Source organism: Stenella coeruleoalba, assembly GCF_951394435.1.
Source record: "Stenella coeruleoalba genome assembly, chromosome: 1".
Lineage (NCBI taxonomy): Eukaryota > Metazoa > Chordata > Mammalia > Artiodactyla > Delphinidae > Stenella > Stenella coeruleoalba.
The window spans coordinates 108,563,738-108,585,126 of record NC_137169.1 but is presented as its reverse complement, the minus strand read 5'-3'; the positions used below and the strand labels follow the sequence as shown (position 1 = coordinate 108,585,126).

Below are 21,389 nucleotides of genomic sequence, written 5' to 3'. Positions count from 1 at the left end.
TCTTACCCTGTCCTATCCTTCTGCTTCTCCCTAGAGGTAACCACTATCCTTAATTTCGTGTTTATTAATTACCTGCCATATATATATATATATATATATATATATATATATATATATATATATATCTTTCCATATATGTATATATTCTTTAAAAATGTATTGTTCAGTTTTGCTTTTTAGCTTTACAAAATTTTATTCCCTAATACTCCACTGTGGTTTGCTTGTTTATTTCACTTAACATTATTTCTAAGATTCATCCATGTTGTTGTAGATAGCTATTATTTGTTCATTTTTATCCATGTAATATTTCAAGTGCATAAACCACAATTTACCCATCCACCTATCAGTGGACATTTGGGTTGTTCCCAGTTTTTTGCTGTTACAAATGATGCTGCTACTAACATTCTTGTACAGGTTAGTGCCTTTGTCTTTATTTTTATTTATTTATTTATTTTTTGGCCATGTTGGGTCTTCATTGCTGCGTGCAGGCTTCCTCTAGTTGTGGTGAGCAGGGGCTACTCTTCGTTGCAGTGCACGGGCTTCTCATTGCGGTGGCGTTGAGGAGCATGGGCTCTAGGCACGCGGGCTTCAGTAGTTGTGGCACACGGCCTCAGTAGTTGTGGCTCACGGGCTCTAGAGCACAGTCTCAGTAGTTGTGGCGCACGGGCTTAGTTGCTCCGTGGCAAGTGGGATCTTCCTGGACCAGGGGTCAAACCTGTGTCCCCTGCATTGGCAGGCAGATTCTTAACCACTGTGCCACCAGGGAAGTCCCAGTGCCTTTGTTTTTAGTAAGATTTCTAAGATGGTTCCTTTGGTCTGTACACCCTCTGAGTTGGAGACTGTTCCCTCTTGTCTCATTCTCTAGAAGGGTTTACATCAGATTGAAATGAACTGTCCCTTGAAATTTTGATAAAACTTACTTGGTAAGCCCTCTGAACCTGGCATTTCTTTGTGGGAAATATTTTAACTATTGATTTAATTTCTTTAATAATTATAGGCTATTTGGGCTTTCTATTTCTTCTTGAGTCAATTTAGGTAAAATGTTTTTCTAGAATTTTGAGCGTTTTATGTCATTTTTTTTTAATGAAATTTATTCCATGTTCCTTTTTGCCTCTGCTCCCTGGGTAGTTGTGTCCTCCTTTTCATTTCTTCTGTTTACTTGCATCTTCTTTTTTCCCCCCTTGGCCAACTACACCAGACATTTATTTTACTTGTCTGATTTTAGCTGCCACTTTGGGCTTTGTTGATCCTCTGCCTTATATATTTGTTTTCCACTTCATTAATTATGAATCTTATCTATAGTATTTCCTTCTGCTTTCTTTAGATTTAATGTTAGGTTCTTTTACAACATCTTAATTTTAATCTTAATTTTTATCTAATTAATTTTCAAGCTGTCTTTTTCCTATTATAAATTTTGAAAGACCCACTTCCCTATATTCTCCAAATTTTTCTGTTTAAAGTATTTAAATTATTACTTAGTTCTAAGAATATTTAAATTACCTTTATGACTTTTTTGATTCATGATTTAGAAAAGTTTTATAAATTTCCAAAATCTGGATATTTAAAATTTTATCTTTTTGATACTGATTTTCAGTTTAATCACTTGTGCTTAGAAAATGTGGTCTCTATGATACCAATTCTTTGACGTTTGTTGGGAGTGTTATTTTATATTCTGTAACTTATCTTGGATGTCTAAATCTGTTGTTTTGTTTTCTGCTGACTCCTGCCCATGGCAGTTTATTTCCTTGTATATTTTGTATTTTAGTATTTTGAGGTCCTATTTTGAGCTCTTAATCTTAGATTAAGATTCCTTAATCTAAGGGAATCCAGTAGGCCTAAATTGGGTGTACTTTCCTCCAGAGAGGATATGCATTTGTTTCTGCCAGGAGACAAAGGGTGCTCCTTACCTGGGACTGTGTTAGCCCCTTCAAGAGTCCCAATTTGGGCTTCCCTGGTGGTGCAGTGGTTAAGAATTTGCCTGCCAATGCAGGGGACACGGGTTCGAGCCCTGGTCCGGGAAGATCCCACATGCTGCGGAACAACTAAGCCCGCAAGCCACAACTACTGAGCCTGCATGCCACAGCTACTGAAGCCCGCGCGCCTAGAGCCCGAGCTCCACAACAAGAGAAGCTATAAGAAGCCTGCACACCACAACGAAGAGTAGCCCCTACTTGCCGCAACTACAGAAAGCCCACACGCAGCAACGGAGACCCAACGCAGCCAAAAATAAAATAAAATAAAATAAAATCTATCTTTAAAAAAGAAAAAAGGGTCCCCATTTAATTCAGGAGTCCCAGGTTTTCTCCCCTGCTTTGGCCAGGTCCAGGGCTTAGCCTCTGTTCACAATAATGATACTGGCATTTGTCCCCAGGGCAAGTCAGCTTCTCCTACTGCACGTTACTCATCCTTCATAAGGTTTCAGCTCAATGTTATTTTTCCTTCCTCTAGTGATCTCTTCTACTTTCTGATGAGGACAGCGATGTGCTAAACATTATGTTTGCTGGAATTTATCCAGGATCCAGTTGTATTCTAATGGGAGAGCCCTTTTTCTTCTCCGTGCTGCCAGAAGTAGGAGTCCATTACTGTGGTTTTGACATTTCCCTTCTTGTTTTTTAAGACCTAGGCACTTGTTGGAAGCTAGTTGACTTAGGCACTGTCTTCAAGTCAACAGTGATCATAGCACAGTGTGAGTTATGTTAGCAGTAAGCACAGAGAGCTATGAGAGCCCAGAGGAATAGCCTATAGATCAGAAATGACTTCCTAGTAAAGGTGGGTAGGACAAGTCTAATTCATAAAGCAAGGACAGAACAACAGAAGACATGGTAAAAAGAACTAAATCATGATCCTCATTCTGCTGCATAAGAGGTGTAAATTCAAAGAGATTGAGTAATTTGGGAAGCCTTCATGGAAAAGGTAGGCTTGAGTTAAGCCTTTAAGGTAAGTAGAGCTTAAATAGATAAAAAAGAGGAGGGCATTCCAGGAAAAGCACGGGTTTGGGGATAAGGGACGTGAGCAAAGACATGGCAGTACAACCCAGTAAAGACACCTGGCAGAAGGGATGTGTGTGAACAAGAGTGAGAAACTGGAAGAAGAACACACAACCATTGAATGAATGGTTGAACGTTACCCATTGATTGAATGAATGAATGAATGAAAGGTATGAAGTTTGCATTAGAGGATGGAGGAACTGAAGTCAAATAGAACCAGCCAGGCAGCTGTTGCCATTATCCACGTGGGTGGAGATGAGGGACTGGACCAGGCTGCTGACATGTTAGAGATCATAGGCGTATGGAAAAATAAACCACTGGTGCTAGAATAGATAGAAGCATCCAAGGAAATATTGCCCTCACCATGACTGGGTTTGGGGATGTATCCATTCACTTTGGGAGTCAAGACCACTGGGTGATTTTGAGATTATATGAATATTAGGGGGCTTTTAAGTAGCCTATTTTAAATGTTTACCCTATTTTAAAAATCTAACATGAAACAAGTTAATCTGTAGTTCAAGCAATCTTCAGTTTATTTGATGAAGTGTTAAACTAAGGTTTGGGGGACTGCCTACTGCTTCCTCCCTACCATTCCCTATTCTCTCCCCAATACCCTGTTCCCCACTCCCATTGTTGTCTTTTTTCATTTCAGCCGTATCGTAAATTGTTAGAGGTAATTTATAGTTTACTAAAATTTGAAATAATCTTTTGCTATTAAACCAAGTCAAACTCAATATGTTTAGTCTATGGCCTCAAATAAATGAATTTATTGTTTATTTTTGTGGGTAACAATCAATTTTCTTAATAAAATCAAAGCAAATACCACATGCTAAATGGAGGAATTAATGTCATTATATATTTGTCTAAGTATTTTGTCTCATGTTGTGGTTCATCAGTAGGCCTAAGTCCTTTGTCTAGGATCATCCTGGCTGGCTGCACTCTATGAGGTAAAGCTAATCTGAACATATATATATATATATATATATATATATATATATATATATATATATATAAAATGCAGTATTTTTTTAACATTTTTATTGGGGTATAATTGCTTTACAATGGTGTGCTAGCTTCCGCTTTATAACAAAGTGAATCAGCTATACATATACACATGTTCCCATATCTCTTCCCTCTTGCGTCTCCCTCCTTCCCACCCTGCAGTATTTCTTAAGAAATATTCATGAAGAAGCATTTGCTTACTGGAAAGAGCATGAATTCAGTTCAAAGCTTTACCAGTTTCCATATGATTTTGAACACTTAGTCCAGTTTTTTCAAACAGGAATCAAAAATAGATCGCAACTCATTAGTGGGTTGTGAAACTGATTTAGCAGGGTGCAAAACTGTTTTTAAAAAGTGAAATAAAATAGAATAGAAAATATCAACATGCATTGACTATAGTAAGGGTAAGTATTGTTTCATGAAACCTTTATTTCAGTGAAGACATGTGTATGTGCTCTTCAGTGGTCCTGATTATAAAATCTATTTCTTACTGTAGGTTGAAGTAAAACAGTTTCAAAAAACAATGACTTAACCATTCTGAAGCTCAGTCTCCATAAAATAAAATCTCTTTCACAGGGTTGTAAGGAATAAATGAGGTAACGTTTGTATTCATACACAGTAGGAGCCTACAAGCAATAACTGCTAGTAGCTTCTTTTTCTTTTCTCTGAAAAAAAGCCCATAATATCTATGGTTCAGGAGAAAAATTACTCTTTATAATTTCTTTAACCATAGGGGTGTTTAAAATATAACTGGAGCTGTATTATGACCTGGGTCCTCTAGTTTTACCAACTTTTGATGAAGAAGCCAACTTCTTTCCCCAGTTTGATGACATTTAAATAAATAAATGACATTACTTGACGCTGTTGGTACTTTCCTGCTCTCACACCCCAAGGTGCCACATGCGTACATGCTTTCGCACCAAAGTAAGAGGCTTCACGTGCATACAGCACAGTATGGGGTTCCTATAGAGTCGCCATGTACATGGGTCATCCATGTACAACCATCTATACCTGTAGCAGCTCCCTGGGACCTAAGATAGAGGTAAGTGGTGTTTTTTTCTATCGAAAGAGAATCTAAAAAATAGTTTCAGTGTGGTGAGAATATTATAAATGTTATGCTTTTAAATTAAATATGGGAAACAGAATAGCATTCAGTTTTATAATCTGACAAGGAGACAGGAGAAAAGAAAAGCAAACAGGAAGGGAAGGGAATAATTTAGTCAAAACATTTGTTTGTAAATATTTTATTAATTCATTTAAGAAAGATACTATTTTCCCAGAACAACTACGACAACAAACAATCAGACAATTGGCCCTGTTCTGCATTTTTGGAAATCTAATGCTTGACTGGATTCTCGTATCTGCTTCTGCATTCAATCTGTTGCTGTATCAACAAACATAAACATTTTTTCCTGTGGTAGAGACTAAGGATACAGCTAGGATACAAAGATAAATCCTCTCCTGCCTTGAGGAGCTCAGACTAGAGGAGGTTGGAGATCCAGAAATAGAGGGAAACAAAGAAAATTCCAAAAGAAGGCAGAAAGACAAAGTCATAAAGAGATGCACAGAAATTTACACATAAGAGCCCTTAGAGCTATGAACACAGAAAACTTGAAACAAAATCTTCTACCTAATAATACTGTGTGTGTGTGTGTATATGGGGTGGGGGTGGGTCTCAGTTAATAAAGGACTTATAACTGCTGTAGCTACAAAAAGTTCCTACTTAGTTTGAACAGAGATGTTCTTAGTTTGAACAGAAAATAAAAAACTTCCTACTATAAAAAGTAAGCTTGTCACGTCTCTTTTTACAGTGTTTCAAAAAGCCGTCTTACAGCCCTTGGGATCCCTATCCCTTGAGGGGATGGATGTGTGACATTTTAAACTCTAGGGTAAACCAGGGTCATCACCTCTCCATACTTGCCAGACAGCCGACTGGGAGCTGGCCAAGAGCTGCTTGGCCTGACAGATGGACTGGTGATTCCCCACTCCAGACGAGCGGTGACAAATTTAAACTATCTTTGGCACTCTTGGCCTTTCTCTGCTCATCTTTCCTTACTGTACTCCTGATTTAACCTAGCTTATCAACTTGCCCTCCCATGATATGAGCAAATTCCCTTCAGGATGCTCTCTCCTCTTTTTTCTTTGGCTGGATCATTTCTAGCAACTCGTCTTTGAGCTGGCTCACAGTATTTCTGAGAAACCTTTCACTCATTCATTCATTCATCATATGCAGAGTGGCCTTCTGTATTAATTAACAATACGTTCCTTCAGCAATCAGGTACCCCATTTGTTCTACTTTTGTACATACTGCACGTTTTACATAGGTATTTTCAAGCTATTAATCTTTATTCTGCCTCCCGAACACTGAAGCAGTGATCCTCTTTCCTTTTGTCATCTATCCTATATTATTGTCCCAATAATAGGAATATAGTACTATGTATAGTAGTAACCTGTACTCTCTTTTAATCCTCACAAAATCCTGTAAAGTGTTAACATTCTTGGATCCACTTTGCAGACACAGAAACGGAGGTTCACAGAGGTTAAATCAGTCATTCCAAATCAAACAGCCTTTAAGTGGCAGGGAAGGTGGCATCCAGGATCTGGGCTCAAACAACTAGCCCCAATGTAGAATATTAAGTAAGGCCCTGTGAGGGTTGGGACAGAGGTTCTGACGTAAAGGGTTCCTAGTCAATAAAGCTATCTGATAAATACACAAAAGCAACACCAGAAGTCCATTTGCGGGGCGTATTTTTTATTTGTTTAGTTTTATATGGTTTTGTTTCGTTTGGAAGGAGTGATTATGCCCTCCAAGCTTTTTTCATTTCACTCACCTCTCCCGACCTGGCCCTGTCCAGCCCCTCCCTGGCTGGATCGAGGTCCGGAGGCTGGAGGCCGAAGGCTGCCCAGGCAGGTGGTGACCTCGGAGGCAGAACCGCCACCTCGAGTCGCGCCGCTAACGGCGAAAGACTGACGCTTTTGGACCGCGCCATTCCCCCCAAGCGATAAGGGGCGTAATCTTGGCATCGTCCTTAAAGATGAGTAGGAAAAGGATAGTGAAGGTGACTATTTTCCCCGCCTGCCCTTTGTCTTTCTGCTGTCCAGCTGGATCCCCAGCGTCCATCCCCTGACCTGATTTACTTAAGGAAGTCGTGTGGAATAACGGAGGAGGAAAGCCATTGATTGCAATTACGGTAACTCGGTTGCTAAGCCGAACGGGCTCATTTACATATAATTTGCATGTTCCTGTGCTTTCTGAAGTACGCGATAAGTCTGCACTCCTCTAACAGGGCACCCACGCCCGCCTGCCACATTGCCGCTCTCTGCTCTAGCCCGGGAGCCCCTTCCCCTTATCCAGCAAATTTTACTTCCCTTTCGGCTTCCTTAGCCTCGCAAACGCCGCCTCTTAAGTCCGCCTCCCAAAGGTTGACCCCTCCTCCCACCCGTAAGCTCCTCTCTCCGTCTTCTCCTCCCTCCCCAGCTGCCAAATATCTCTTCCCCGCCCCCTTCTCTATTTCTGAACAGGCATGTTCCAGGCAGCTCACCCGACTCCCTACATTACTATGGGATCAGTAGGGTCCTGAGCGTCGGAGAAGCAAGAAAGCATAGCCCACGAAGAAGGGCCTGAACTCAGAAGAAAATCGAGATCTGCTGGGGATTTTTCTTTTTTTTTTTGGCCTTGGTTGTGCGAGGGAGGAAGAAAAAGTTGTGAGGCCCGGTCGAAAGTGAGGCAGCGCGAAGGCCCCCTCAGGCGGCGCCGAGGGCAGCCCCGGCAGCCGGGGCCTGGTGCAGCCGCCGCGGCCGCTGTCAGGGAAGCGCAGGCGGCCAATGGAACCCGGGAGCCGCCGCTGCTGCTGAGGCGGCGGTGTCGGCAGCCCGACCCCGACCGCCCGCACCCCCTCCGCCGGGGTCCCCCGGAGGTGAGCTCCTCCTACCCCGTGAGTGCCCCCTGCCCTGTGTGTGAAGGGGTCCCTCTCCCACCCTGTCCCGCACAGCGTCCCCCGCCCCCACACCTGGGTTTGACTACAAAACTGCCCTCCCGGTGGCAACTGCACCCTGGGTTCCTTCTCCACCCTTTCTTCCCAAGCCTGGGGTCCTCCTCTGCTTTTTGGCTTCCTCTTCTGTTTAGCTCCTCCCTCTGCCCGGGGATTCCCCCCTCCCTCACTCTTATCCCTGTTGCCGCCGTCCCGAATTATTTTAAGTCGTCAACCCTTTCCACATCACGACGCCTTTTATAATGTCCATCCATGCTGTCTTTCCTCGTTGTATGTGCTCCAGCCCCGAATCTTTCCATGGCCTCTGCCTTTACCCCTTTTCCTATTTTGTCCCTTTCCTCCGATGTCTCTATGCCACCCCAGCACTGGGTTCCCCTTTCCCTGATCTAAAGATTGTGGCCCTCTCTTCCTCTGCTGCTTCTGATTCCGTTACCCCACTGCCACCCACCCACCCAGCTCCTGGCTTCCAAGAATTGTCTGTTCCCTTCTCCTGAAGGGATCTAGGCTCTCCCCATCATTCCCAAAGTACTACTTACATTCTCCTTTGACCTTAAGCCTTACCCTTCTTCTCTGGAGTGCTTTATGATTCCTGTAACTTTCTTTAACTTCCCTCTACCCTTCCTCAATTCCCCCAACCTCTGGAGGTTTGTTTCTGTAGAGGAGAGATCTGACAGTGCCCCTTCCCATTCAGGATTTCCAACTTCAACACCTCCCTCGAGTTTCAAGGGTTTTGCTGATCCTTGTGACACTTGGTTCTGTTTTCCCTATGGTCTTTACGTGTTCTCTGTCATACTCTTTACCTTTACATACCACTTATTTCTGGATCAGCTAAACCTTGAGCTAAGAAGAAAATGTGTTGGGAGGAAGGGGAGCCTCAGCTGTCTCAGGCTTTTCTCTGGACAGTAGGGTGTTTCTGAAGGATGGAGCAAGTTTAAAAGAAGTTCCTATCAGATTACACTTCGTTGGAGGAACGAACAGTCCTGCATGGAAACTGAATGAGGTTGTGAGAAATTTTGTTTTGGATTATTTAATTTTAGGCTTGTCTTAAAGGGATCACAAATTGAGTCTCCTCCCACTCCTAAGAAGAACCAGTTTACTGTCTGTGGCTTCGCTAGAATGGTTTTGGTTGATTCCTTAAGAGTTTAGGCCTGGAGTGGGGTTGGTCAGGGGGTAACTGGGAAAAGGAACATGAGACAATGGAAAGAGCTTGTATATTCAGAATCAGGACTCCTGAGTTCAGCATGTGACTTCTTCACTTGACCTTTAGAATGACTTTTTTTGGGAAAATGGTCCACTGTATAGGCATCAGTGCAGTAATAGGCTTATAGCAGGATGTGGGTTGGGGGAAAAAATTAGACTTAATTATTTGTTTACAAAACATTCTGGGTTCCTCAGACACAAGGTATTTATGAGTAGTGATTTAGTTGTTCTGAGAATTTCCTTTCATTCTGGTCTCTCTGTTGGGCCTTTCTAGTCTTACAACCATGGGAGTAAATCAGTTTGAAAGACAAGCTCCAGGCCAGCTTCTTTCATCTGCCTTGCTTTTTTCCCCCACTGCTGTAAGTTGCTGACCACCTTTGCTGTTCCTCTTGTACTTGAGCCATAACTCCAGATTCTGTAGATGGAAAGTATGTTTGTGGGAAAGTCCTTTGAAGAAACTGGCTGGAAAAGAAAACTTGGAGTGAGTTAGGCCTTAGGAAACTAGTTGCTTCCTTGTATGCCATGTCTCTTGGCCTGCGATAGCGAAGAGAGCATATGAAGTTCCATTCATCTTCCTACTCTACGCCTGTTTGAAAGTCATCATGCTGCCTCATCCCACTTCTCCCTTTGTCTCCCTCCTCATTAGCCAGTGTCCAATCTCATAATTCCCCTTTTTAGGAGCAGCTTCACTCCTTGGAAGCACCCCCAAAGAGAAGTCATATTTCCCCTAGTTTCCCTGCTTCCTTCTCAGCGCTGGGTCCACACTGCACAAGAACATGTTTGTTGAATGCCATCTAAAGCAGCAAATTGAGATTCTTTGATTTGGGGAAGAAGTTTGAGAGGGACCTCTCAGTAACTGGCATGAGACAAGAGAGGGCCTAGTTCAAGTGCATTTGGAGCTTGCAGCAGGAAGGAACAATTCAGAGAGAGGTGAGTGTACAGGTTGCTTTCTTTGCCATCTGTCTGTTACAGCAGGGGCTCCCAGAGCTGGCTTGGGCTGTCTGGCTGGAATCTGCTTATACCAGCTCTATAGTCCTGAACAGAATTCTCAGCCTGATTCAATATTGACTTAACTACCCAGAGACCACTGCTCTCCCTACCCTCCTGTTGGTAGCTTGAGAATGCCTTCTCCCCTGATGCCACCCTGCCTTGGGGCCTTGGGTAAGTGTTTACCTGGTTCCTGGTAGGGCTTGAGCCTGTTTGACTGCTCGGCTCTTTGTTTCTACAGGGAGAAGGTTGTACTCAATCTCCGTGTTTACCGTTAAGGTTAAGGGGGAAAGATGAGCTCAGACCTCCTTAAAGAAAGGTTTGAGTTAAACCTTGAGACGTGAAGAGGAAATTCTCAACCACAGAACAGGCAGCTTAGGATGATTAGGAGTCTCTTTAGAAGAGCAACTTCTTTTAAAAATTACTACTAAAGGGCTTCCCTGGTGGCGGCAATGGTTGAGAGTCCGCCTGCCGATGCAGGGGACGCGGGTTCGTGCCCCGGTCTGGGAGGATCCCACATGCCCGTGAGCCATGGCCGCTGGGCCTGCGCATCCGGAGCCTGTGATCCGCAACGGGAGAGGCCACAACAGTGAGAGGCCCGCAGACCGCAAAAAAAAAAAAAAAAATTACTACTAAAGGCATACATGCATTTGAACAAATCCAATTGTACTTAAAGAGTTTATAATGAAAATCAATACTCCCTTTCCCTTCATCCCTACTCCTAGAATTAATGTCTTAATTATTTCAGTGTTTTTCTCTGACAGTTATTGCCATAGCCTTAGATAAAATGCTTGTGCCTTTGTTTCTTAGTTTATTAATTGTTACAAAAGAAGATTGCACTTTAGAAGATTCACACCTCTTGCTTATATATTGTCATTTTTATTTCTACCGGAAGCCTGTGTAACTTTTTTTTTTTTTTGGCTGCGTTGGGTCTTTGTTGCTGCGCTCAGGCTTTCTCTAGTTGCAGTGAGTGGGGGCTACTCTTGCGGTGCGCAGGCTTCTCATCACGGTGGCTTCTCTTGTTGCAGAGCACGGGCTCTAGGCGTGCGGGCTTCAGTAGTTGTGGCACTTAGGCTCAGTAAGTAGTTGTGGTTCATGGGCTCTAGAGTGCAGGCTCAGTAGTTGTGGCGCACAGGCATAGTTGCTCCGCGGCATGTGGGATCTTCCCGGACCAGGGCTCGAACCAGTGCCCCTGCATTGGCAGGCGGATTCTTAACCACTGCACCACCGGGGAAGTCCCCTGTGTAACGTTAAATAACATATTTGAATCTTCTGTTCTTTCCATTAACTTTTAGTAACCTCTCTTAACTCTATCTTGTAGGATGAAGATATTGGCTCCACTACTCTTTTTTCCAATTCACATGATCCATCTCAAAGGGGTCTTTTTTTTTTTTTTTTTCTCCAAAGGGATCTTTTAAAAGGAAGTGGAAAATTGAGCTCACCTATCCGCTTGGAGGCAGAGTACTAAATTAGATGATCTCTTAAGGGTCATTCTATGAAAATACAGAAACATATAAAAATGTGAGGATTGGGGCTTCCCTGGTGGTGCAGTGGTTGAGAGTCCGCCTGCGGATGCAGGGGACATGGGTTCGAGCCCCGGTCCGGGAGGATCCCACATGCCGCGGAGCGGCTGGGCCCGTGAGCCATGGCCGCTGAGCCTGCGCGTCCGGAGCCTGTGCTCCGCAACGGGAGAGGCCACAACAGTGAGAGGCCCGCGTACCACAAAAAAAAAAAAAAAAAAAAAAAGTGAGGATTGATCTGAAGCAATTGTATTTATCTAGTTCATGGAAAAAGATTTTAAGAAGGGAGTGGTGATTAACTGAGTGAGGAAATTGATTTGGGGCTCCTTATATCCTGTGCTACCAGAGAACAATCCACCAAGTCCTTTAACGGAGGCCATGGAGGGTTGTTTGCCTAGAATCTTTTGAGGTGATGAGAGGCGGGAAGCCATGTTAAGTGATAGCATTCCCTCCCCCCGGAGTCTTCTGCAGACATTTACTTAAATGCTCAGTCACAGAACACATGCATATGTACCCTCTCTATCCTGTTTCACTGCTGCTGTTCTCTGCTTTGCCCTGAACAACCCTCTGATGCTCAGCTGAAGATTCCCTGCATTGCCCAGACATAACGTGTGGAGCCAGTCGGTTTTCAACATGCCCCCCACACCCCCCAACACACACCCCTTTCCTAGAAGCCAGCTGCTAGTCTGGGGCGGGTTGGCCTCTTCAGTTCCCTTCCAGTCTCCCTGGAAGGCCAGTTTAGGCTCCCAGTGTGAAATGTGGAGCCTCAGTTGTCTGAATGTCCTTGAGAGCCGTAGGAGTCATTTGATCCTAGAGGTCTGGATTTCCTTCTCTTGTGTTTTTCTTGTTCTCTGACTTATAAGGGGAAAGGTGGTGAATACAGAAACTGTTTCTTCCTTTTTCACTTTCTAGTCCTTTCACTCTCTTTAGAATAGTTACTTATCAAAGCTATATTTTCTTTGCATTTGAAAATGAATGAATTGATGTTGAGGACCATCTCTGGATTTAGGTTTGGGAGAATCCATTTCTTATTTCTTATTGCCTAAATTGCTAAATTTCCTTCAACTCCTCCTTTTCCCCATGACTTGCTTCAGATGCAGGCAGTTCCTGAGGCTCAGAAAGGCCAGGAGGGAGGCCTATCTCCAGTTTGGTAGTTTCTAGTGGCAGAGCTGCCTATACCCGAGAGGAGTTTGGTTTTCCTCCTTCTCTTGACATTGTCTGTTCCCTGGATAGTAGAGGCTGGCAAATTGGGGACCTGTTCTATTCAGCGGGAAGTCCCCTGAATACTGTGATGTGGGATTTCTAACTGAGCCCTGGAATAAAAGAAATGATGGTCTCCTTTCCTTCCTTCCTGGTGCCAGTAATAATCCCAATTGTGACCATTTCCAAATCTTTTGTGTTTCCTAGTGAAGTCTGAGATGCTGTTTGTGGAGGATGTCTGAACTTCATTTCCCTTGCAACTTTTGAAAAGTGGATTTTTAGGAGCTTTTGGTGACTTGGAAGTCTCTGGAGTAGAGGAAAAGAGAAAAATGTGCCAAGCATAGAGAGATTGAGAAAAAAGAGTTGGTTGTATAAAGTGATTGAGGCTGTTGTGTGAGTTTCTAAGCAGACCTAAAAGGTAGTGGTCCCAGTTGAATTTGAGTGACCCTCTGGTGCAGAGTGTCCTACAAAGGTGCGGCAGGGAATGACTAAAGCTTCCTTCTTATTATTCCTGTGCAACCCATAGTTGCGAGTAGAGACAGATCCGCACAGGCAGCCATGCTGGTTTTACTGCTCAGAGGGCACTGCCTAATTTGGGAGAGAGCATAGTGAAAGAGTTGCCACCTTTTTGCTGATCCCAAGCTCAAAACTGCATCAGAGAAATTACATTTGGGGATGAACTTCTTGCTTGACAGAGTTAGGAGAAAGATAAACCAAAGTAGCCATTTTTGATGCTTTCTGAGAACTTGAGTTCCCCATCTGTCTTCCTGCAAAACTTTAGTGGTTGACTGCTGGGAGTCAGGGAGCTGTACTATATAATGTTGGGCAAATGAAGGTAACCTTGAGTCTTAACATTTCAGCGGTGCAAGAAGAGGCACTGGAAGAGTGGCAGTGGAAACATGGGCTTTGCAGAGTGACTAGAGAATCTGTATCTTGAGCCTTCTTCCACTTACCCAAAGTATATGCAACCAGGTTCACTAGTGTCAAAGCTGATGTCACTATCAGTTGGAAATTACCTGCATTCCAGCTCCACAGTTGCTTCTGCCTTTCTCTTGCTCATGCTCTTGAGTGTGTCTTAGATTCCCTCTATTTGTATTTTTGTGAAAAGGCCTCTGAGTCCATTGCTGACTACAGCCAGACTCCGGAGCTGGGTTGATCTGACATTAACAGTGTGCCTCTCCCAGTCCTTGCTTTGAAGTTTCCTCCTCTTCTGCACTGATTCTCCTGATTTGGATTTGGTGAGGCTCTGAAGAATCATTCTAGAACGGCAATGGCTTTTATCAACAGTGTTCTCTCGCTGACTTTCCTTCTGAGAGTCCCTCCAGAGAGGGATTCTTGGTTATGTGATTCCTGCCCCTCCCTGTTCTTTGGACTTTCTAGACACATGAGTCCCAGCCTGATATCTTTTTGCCTTCTCACAGCCCCTTCAGTTCTTGGGGTGTATGTATGAGAATGGGGAAAGTAGTGTTGGGATAATTGTTTTGGAAGAGTCTCAAGTAACGAGTATTAACTGCAATTCACTTCCCTTATAAACAACATGTGTGTGTGCACACGCATTGTTTACTAACCTTTTAGGTGATTAGGATTCAACTAGCATTTGTTAAGTACTGCTGTGCACCAGGGACTCTGTTAGATCCCTTTACACACATAAAGTTATTTATTCTACACAGCAACAATAAGAAGTAGATATGTTTTTCCCATTTTGCAATTGAGGAAACTGAAACTTAGAAGATAATGTGGTTTGTATAAGTTTACACATCTCATAATGGCAGAGCCAGGATTTAGAGCCTCAGCCTATTTGACTCCAAGTTCAGGAGTTTTTCCACTCTCCTTCAGCTGCCACTGCACTTGAGAAAGGGAGAATGATGTCATGAAGTCAGACGAACAGAGAAACGGCACAGTTCAGCAGGGATGATGGTTGTTTTAGAGCTTTTTCTTCTCAGTGAAGCCTGGTATGGTATTTCTTGGGAACTTTGAGTCTAAAAGGGAAGGTAAGAAATTATCTGTAACTAGAAAAATACATGAAGATTTTAACACTAAATAAAGGTGAGATGTTCAGAACCAGTGTATGGAGTGTTATATGAGTAAGAAAATACAGTTCAAAGAGGAAAAGGAAAAGGTTATTGGCAGGCATTTAAAGGGAGATATGGAGATAGAAAAGCATTTGAAGAGTTGGGGACAAGGGAATTAAAACCAGAATTGCTTCCCAGTCTACCTGAAGAATTTGTAAACCTGTATGAACAAAACACATATAAAGCAGCATTCTGCAAATACAAGTTAAGAATAAAGGCTAAGCTGAGTAACTAAGTGCAGAAGGAATGAAGAGTAATGTAGCAATCAGAAGTGGAGGGAGGTAGTCAGGGAAAGCTTCCTGGGAGGAGAGGACTTTTCATCTGATTTTGAATGAGTCCAGGAAGACATAAAGAGAGGAGGTGCCAGGGAAGGTTTCATGGCGAAGGGAAGACCTGAGGATGGCACCACTAACCAGTGTGTGTACGTGTCTCCCTTTCTGTTCCTTTCTCCCTCCCTCCTTCCTTCCGTAGCCTGGAAGCTCGAAGTCTGGCTGTGGCCATGGGGGACACGGTAGTGGAGCCTGCCCCGCTGAAGCCAACTTCTGAGCCCACTCCTGGCCCATCAGGGAACAATGGGGGCTCCTTGCTAAGTGTCATCACGGAGGGGGTCGGGGAACTATCAGTGATTGACCCTGAGGTGGCCCAGAAGGCCTGCCAGGAGGTGCTGGAGAAAGTCAAGCTTTTGCATGGAGGCGTGGCCATCTCTAGCAGAGGCACCCCACTGGAGTTGGTCAATGGGGATGGTGTGGACAGTGAGATCCGTTGCCTGGACGATCCACCCTCTCAGATAAGGGAGGAGGAAGATGAGATGGGGGCCACAGTGGCCTCGGGCACAGCCAAGGGAGCAAGAAGGCGGCGGCAGAACAACTCAGCTAAACAGTCTTGGCTGCTGAGGCTGTTTGAGTCGAAACTATTTGACATCTCCATGGCCATTTCATACCTGTATAACTCCAAGGAGCCTGGAGTGCAAGCGTACATCGGCAACCGGCTCTTCTGCTTTCGTAATGAGGACGTGGACTTCTATTTGCCCCAGTTGCTTAACATGTACATTCACATGGATGAGGACGTGGGTGATGCCATCAAGCCCTACATCGTCCACCGTTGCCGCCAGAGCATTAACTTTTCTCTCCAGTGTGCCCTGTTGCTGGGGGCCTACTCTTCAGACATGCACATTTCCACTCAACGACACTCCCGCGGGACCAAGCTCCGGAAGCTAATCCTCTCAGATGAGCTGAAGCCAGCTCACCGAAAGAGGGAGCTGCCCTCCTTGAGCCCAGCCCCTGACACAGGGCTGTCTCCCTCTAAAAGGACTCACCAGCGCTCTAAGTCAGATGCCACCGCCAGCATAAGTCTCAGCAGCAACCTGAAACGAACAGCCAGCAATCCTAAAGTGGAGAATGAGGATGAGGTAAAATTCCCGGGAGGGACAGGGGTAAGCAAGGTGGCATGGAGCCAGGATGTCTGACATAGGGTTCCTCTGTCCTTTTCTCTCCGTCCCTCTGTTTCATTTCACTGATAAAAGCATGGAATGTTAGAATGGAAAAAGACCTTAGAATTCATGTATTCCAGCTGCCTCATTTTACAAAGGAAGAACTTGGAGACCCAGAGAGATAAAGTGACTTTCCTCAGGTCATATAGCTAACAGCAAGGCTGACACTCCTGACTCTGTCCAATGTGTTTTTACTAAACTGCACTTCCATTCTCTTACTGAGAACTGTGGCAGAGACCCTCCCCAGCCTGACTTGAAACCTGGGATATCTACCAGGACCTCTTAGAGCAGCAACCATGGGGGAGGAGAAGGGACCCTGTGTGTGAATTTTGTGTGTGCTGCGGGAGGGGAGATGTTAAGTAGAACCTCAGCTTCATTCTCTTAGCCACTCCTCCTCATAATCCCTCTCCCCCACTCCCTGAAGATCCTGCTGTTTGTTGACAGAAGGGTGAGGTTCATTCCCTATCATTGAGGCATCTGCAGAATGCCCTCCCACCCGCCTTTCCTTGGGGGAAAAGATGTCTTGTCTTTTTCCCATATCATTTGGGAGAAGCACAAAAGGAAGAGGGAAGCAGTCCTGGTAATAGAGTAAATCTTGGGCATACCCAGTGTCTAGTCAAGGACCTGAAACCTAAAGAAGAGAAAGCAGCAGTCAGGGTATCCCATTTAGGATATAGAGCAGGGATGAGATAAGCACATGAGTAGGTTATACCCACCTTTCATTCCATATCTGGACAGATAGCAGGGGAAGTTGCCCAGTGGACAACCAGTAGTATCAGTGACCTGATGTCCCAGCCAGACAATGGTGCCCCAGTCCCCACCCCCGACTCACCACCAGCCACGCTCCCATCCTGGCTGCCAGCCTAGCCTAGAAAAGAAGGGAGAAAAGAACGAGGAATTTGCGTTGTTGGAAAATGCATATAGTTGTGCTGGCATCTGCCTCTGTGGGGCACATAACCCACCCACGTTTTTGATACAATGGGACTTCTTTCAACTAGAGAGAGGTCAGAGTGACTAGGGAAGGGAAAAGACAAGAGCAGGGGAGACTACAGAGCCTGGTCTCTCTGGAAATTCGGTATTTTATTATGAGAATAATAGTGAAGCTGAAGGAACTAACATTTATTGAGCACTTACTACGCGCCAAGCATCATGTCAAATACTTTACACTTAATCCTCACAACAACCCTAAGAGACAGGTATTATTTTACTATTGAGGAAACAGCTTAGAGCGGTTAGATGATTTGCCCCAGGTCTCTCAACCAGTGCATATCAGACCAGGCCTCAGCTGTCAGAGTCCATATGGGGAAGAACAGCCTAGGCCTTAGCCATGAAGGTTTCCACATCCATGCACAGGCAGAGCCCAAGTGTTCTCAGAACCAGAAGAGACCATTTTCATTTCTGGTTGAGCTTGGCAGGGCAGCCCAGGGTCATGAAGGGAGGCTGTTGCACAGCAAGAAGAATCATCCAGAGCCGGTGGGACTAAGGTCGTGAAGTGTTTGGGAGCTCCTCCTCTTGGGGCATCAGAGGGAGCCTGTATCAGTATGAGTGGGAGCAGCTGCAAGTGAATCCCTTGGTGCCTCTTGGCTTTTCTCTGCAGGCATTTTGTAATTCTCATCTTAGGACCAGAAAAACTGAGGCCTCTGGCTTTTCTTACTCTGTGTTGGTCCTCAGTCCCTCTTCCTTGCGTCTAACTCCTGCCTAGGATGGGATTTGGGGTGATGCTGAGACACAGTTATTCTGTGAGTGCTTAAATCCTCTAGGTTGGCTTCTCCAGCTGCCATTCTTCCCAACCTGGCTCCTTTATCTTGGGTCAGTAGATCCAGGAAAGGAAGGAGATACCACGTCCCCAGGCACTCCCATGTTATCTGATGCTGGCAGAAAGAGACATCTGAATCCACTGTGTCTCCTCAGGAAATGTGAGAGTGAGAGTCACCAGGAGTCTAAGCATTGGAGTCTTCAGCACAGAGGTCTCTCCAAACCCCTTTGGCATTTTGAGGATACATCTTTCAAGGCCTTTGTCTCCCAAATACCAAGGGAATTGTTTTTCTTTCTTTCTAATACTCCTTCTCCCCATCATGCAACATTTATTCACTCAACATACAGCTCTTGAGCTTGTATACTGTGTGGAGCCCTGCACTAGAGGCAGTGGAGGATGTAGGATAAAATGCTGTCTTTCACTCCAGGAACTTACAAGGGAGTATGGAGATCGCATTAACTAGGAAATTGTTTACTTTGTGGCTCTTGATTTTGTATCCTGAAACTTCACTGAATTTATTAGTTCTAACAGTTTCTTGGTGGAGCTTGTGACTCTCTTGAAATGTTGATTCCTGCATATGAGGAGGAAGTATACAGCTTCCTAAAACAAAACATAATTATCTCAGGTCTGAGCAGAGACTCCAGAAGGAGAGACACACCGCTCCCCATCTCTTGCTTTCCTGTGGGTTCAGAGTTTAATCCTACTTTCCTGCCACCCGTAGGGAAGCTCAGGAGGGTGAAGAGAGGCCTCAAAGAAAAGGCCCAGGTGCTCATACAAGTCTCTTCCTGCCTGGGGTATCCCTACAGAGTTCTTCTCTGCCCAGATCTCACAGAAGGTTGTTTTCTTTTAATGAGGAATCCTTTACACTCTCCCCTGCATTCAGAGGGCTCTAGCACTGATTCCTTCCATCCCCCACCATTCTCCACCCTTCCAAGCCCACTCCTTCAAAGCAGTTTCTATCAGCCTAGTCAGGGAACTCTGTTCAGGCAGTTTTGCAGTTGTAACCAAATGGTAAATATTCTGGCATAGGGTTGGGGGTGCAGGGGGCAGTAATTTAGCTGCTAGCCCCGCACCCCACATAATGACACTTGTAGATCAGCTTTGTCTTCTCAGGGCTATAACCTTTGTACAGAGAAATATGCTGCGTATCACACTGTAAGCCCCAGCAGGCCTTTCAGCCTAATAGAGTGTGATGTCAGCTTCTTGGCCTCAAGCTTTTCTCCTTGGAGCTGACTCAGTTTGAGTGACTCAAGCCTACAGTGTAGGAGAGAGGAGCAGGTCATGATATAACTCCCTTCCCCCAAGGCTGTTAATGAGTCAGGACCGTCCTGTCTGTAGGAGAGTCAGCTGGAGCGTGGCTCATGGAACCAATATCCTGCCTGCTGTTCCTTCCCCACCCAGCTCATGAGTAAAAGTTGAACCAGTAAGTCACCATAGCCTCTAGCATCCTCGCCTCAATTCTCCCTCCCACCCCTGCCCAAAGCAGTTGTTGCCTTGGGAGAGTGTTCAGCTTGGCTTCTGCCTCAAAGTGCCCCTCTCCCTAGGTTCTTCAAAGAAAGACCTGACTAGAGGACCTCCAGCTAGAATAGAACTTAAACCGTGGAATTGAATTAAGTAGTTGCTTGAAACGCGGATTGCAGAGTAGCTCAGTGACCACTGCCCTCCTGCCCTGGGAGTTCCTTGGACTTTGTCTCTCAAGTCCAGGCTGCACATTTGTGTACATGTATTGCCCCTTGCTGCACAGTTGTGTACACGTATTGCCCCTTCTTCCTGCTCTGGGAGACCTTCGTGGACAACGCAGGATGGGCCTGTGCACGAGCTGCAGCAGAGCCGCTGAATGAGCTTCAGTACCAGCCCTTTCCCCTGTTTTGCTTACAGACACCAGTAAGACATAGGAATGGGGTGAGGTTTTAGCTAAATCCCCTGGGCTGGGACTAGTACAGCTGCTGCTGCTCAGCTACTCAGCTTTCTCAGATGGATTCAGCTGGTACCTGGCTCCCCAACTTATGTCAAAAAAATTGTAATTTATTGAGTATCATGTGAAATACCCTGATAGGAAGCCTACAGAAGTTTGGTAGGTAAGAAAGTTATTCATCCTTAACTCCCAGCAGCATCTAGCCCAGAAGTTTCATGCTCATGGGTCCATGGTATCCCTTGTCACATGATTGAAGGTTGGGATTAGGTTTCCCAGGGTGATGATGAGGCTGATTAGAGAGGAGATGTACCTGGCACTGAAAGTTTAGCTCTTCTGCTTCCTCCTTGACATTTCCAAGAAGCTGGAGGAACATGGGATTTCCAGCGTGGGGGCCATGAAGCTTGTTAAATTCAGTCTCTCGATGGTGGTCTCCATGGAGAAGGGGTTGGTTGAGAGCATGTGAGTGGATGAAGAGAAAGCAGGGAAGCTTGGCAGCGCGGTTACCTCCCTGAGGGATCCAGCTTTAGGATTTGTCCCAGAAGGAAGACTTGTGCAGGCAAGAATAGAAGGGAAGAAAGTGAAAAGCAGAGGACAGTGTCTCTTCACCCCTCCTGACCTCAAGGTTTGCACTAGCTTTCCAGCATCTTCCACAAGTGTCAAGATTCTGGGCAAGTGGCATTTGTGGGTTGACTTTCTTTCATTAAAGCGGAAAGGTAGAGAGCTACACAAGAGAAGCAGTTATGATCCAAGTTGGAGCTAAATTCTTTGCCTTTGTCTCTCTCCCTTCCCTCCCCGCCCCCTCCTTCTCCCCTTGCCCTCCGGCCCTTTCCCAGGAGCTCTCCTCCAGCACCGAGAGTATTGATATTTCATTCAGTTCCGTAAGTGGGGCCAGGCTGGGACTGGGTGGCAGGCTCCCCCCATGGCCGCATTTCCTCTCCGTCCCCAGGTCTTCTGAGTCCCCAGGCCAAGGCTGGAGCTAAAAGGTGCCTTTTCTTCCTGGGACATCAGCTCCTCCCTCCCAGACCTGGAGGAGCCCCCTGCTGTTTATTGCCAGTGCTCTGAGCCCAGGCTGAGTGGGGCTCAGCTGATCCTTCTCCCAGAGACAGCTGGGATGCAGTGCAACTCAGCCCCCAGCTCCTGGGTCTCTAGAGCAAACAGCTGGGAGAGAGGTAGAATTTATCCCTGGATTGGAGCCAAAAACTGCTTGGCAGGAAACCCTGAGGATCCTGTTTCTCCCACCCAGAACCCTTTCCCCATGGCTTGTGCCAT

At 45.2% G+C, this 21,389-nt stretch overlaps 1 protein-coding gene across 6 annotated transcripts in view; it reads left to right on the top strand.

Annotated features, from left to right (window-relative positions):
* The first annotated feature begins 7,580 nt into the window (after nucleotides 1-7,580).
* The window catches only part of PI4KB (phosphatidylinositol 4-kinase beta), a 29,381-nt gene continuing 15,572 nt past the window's right edge, over nucleotides 7,581-21,389 (top strand). The window contains exons 1-5 of one of the 6 annotated variants that reach the window (XM_079919685.1): nucleotides 7,581-7,906; nucleotides 9,860-10,111; nucleotides 14,725-14,840; nucleotides 15,432-16,368; nucleotides 20,954-20,998. In XM_079919685.1, the coding sequence (XP_079775811.1) occupies nucleotides 14,800-14,840; nucleotides 15,432-16,368; nucleotides 20,954-20,998 (1,023 nt within the window). In that variant the 5' untranslated portion in view covers nucleotides 7,581-7,906; nucleotides 9,860-10,111; nucleotides 14,725-14,799. Of the gene's footprint in view, nucleotides 7,907-9,859; nucleotides 10,112-14,724; nucleotides 14,880-15,431; nucleotides 16,369-20,953; nucleotides 20,999-21,389 lie in introns of those variants that run through there. The other 5 variants (XM_079919686.1, XM_079919690.1, XM_079919687.1 and 2 more) reach the window with 5 other exon arrangements.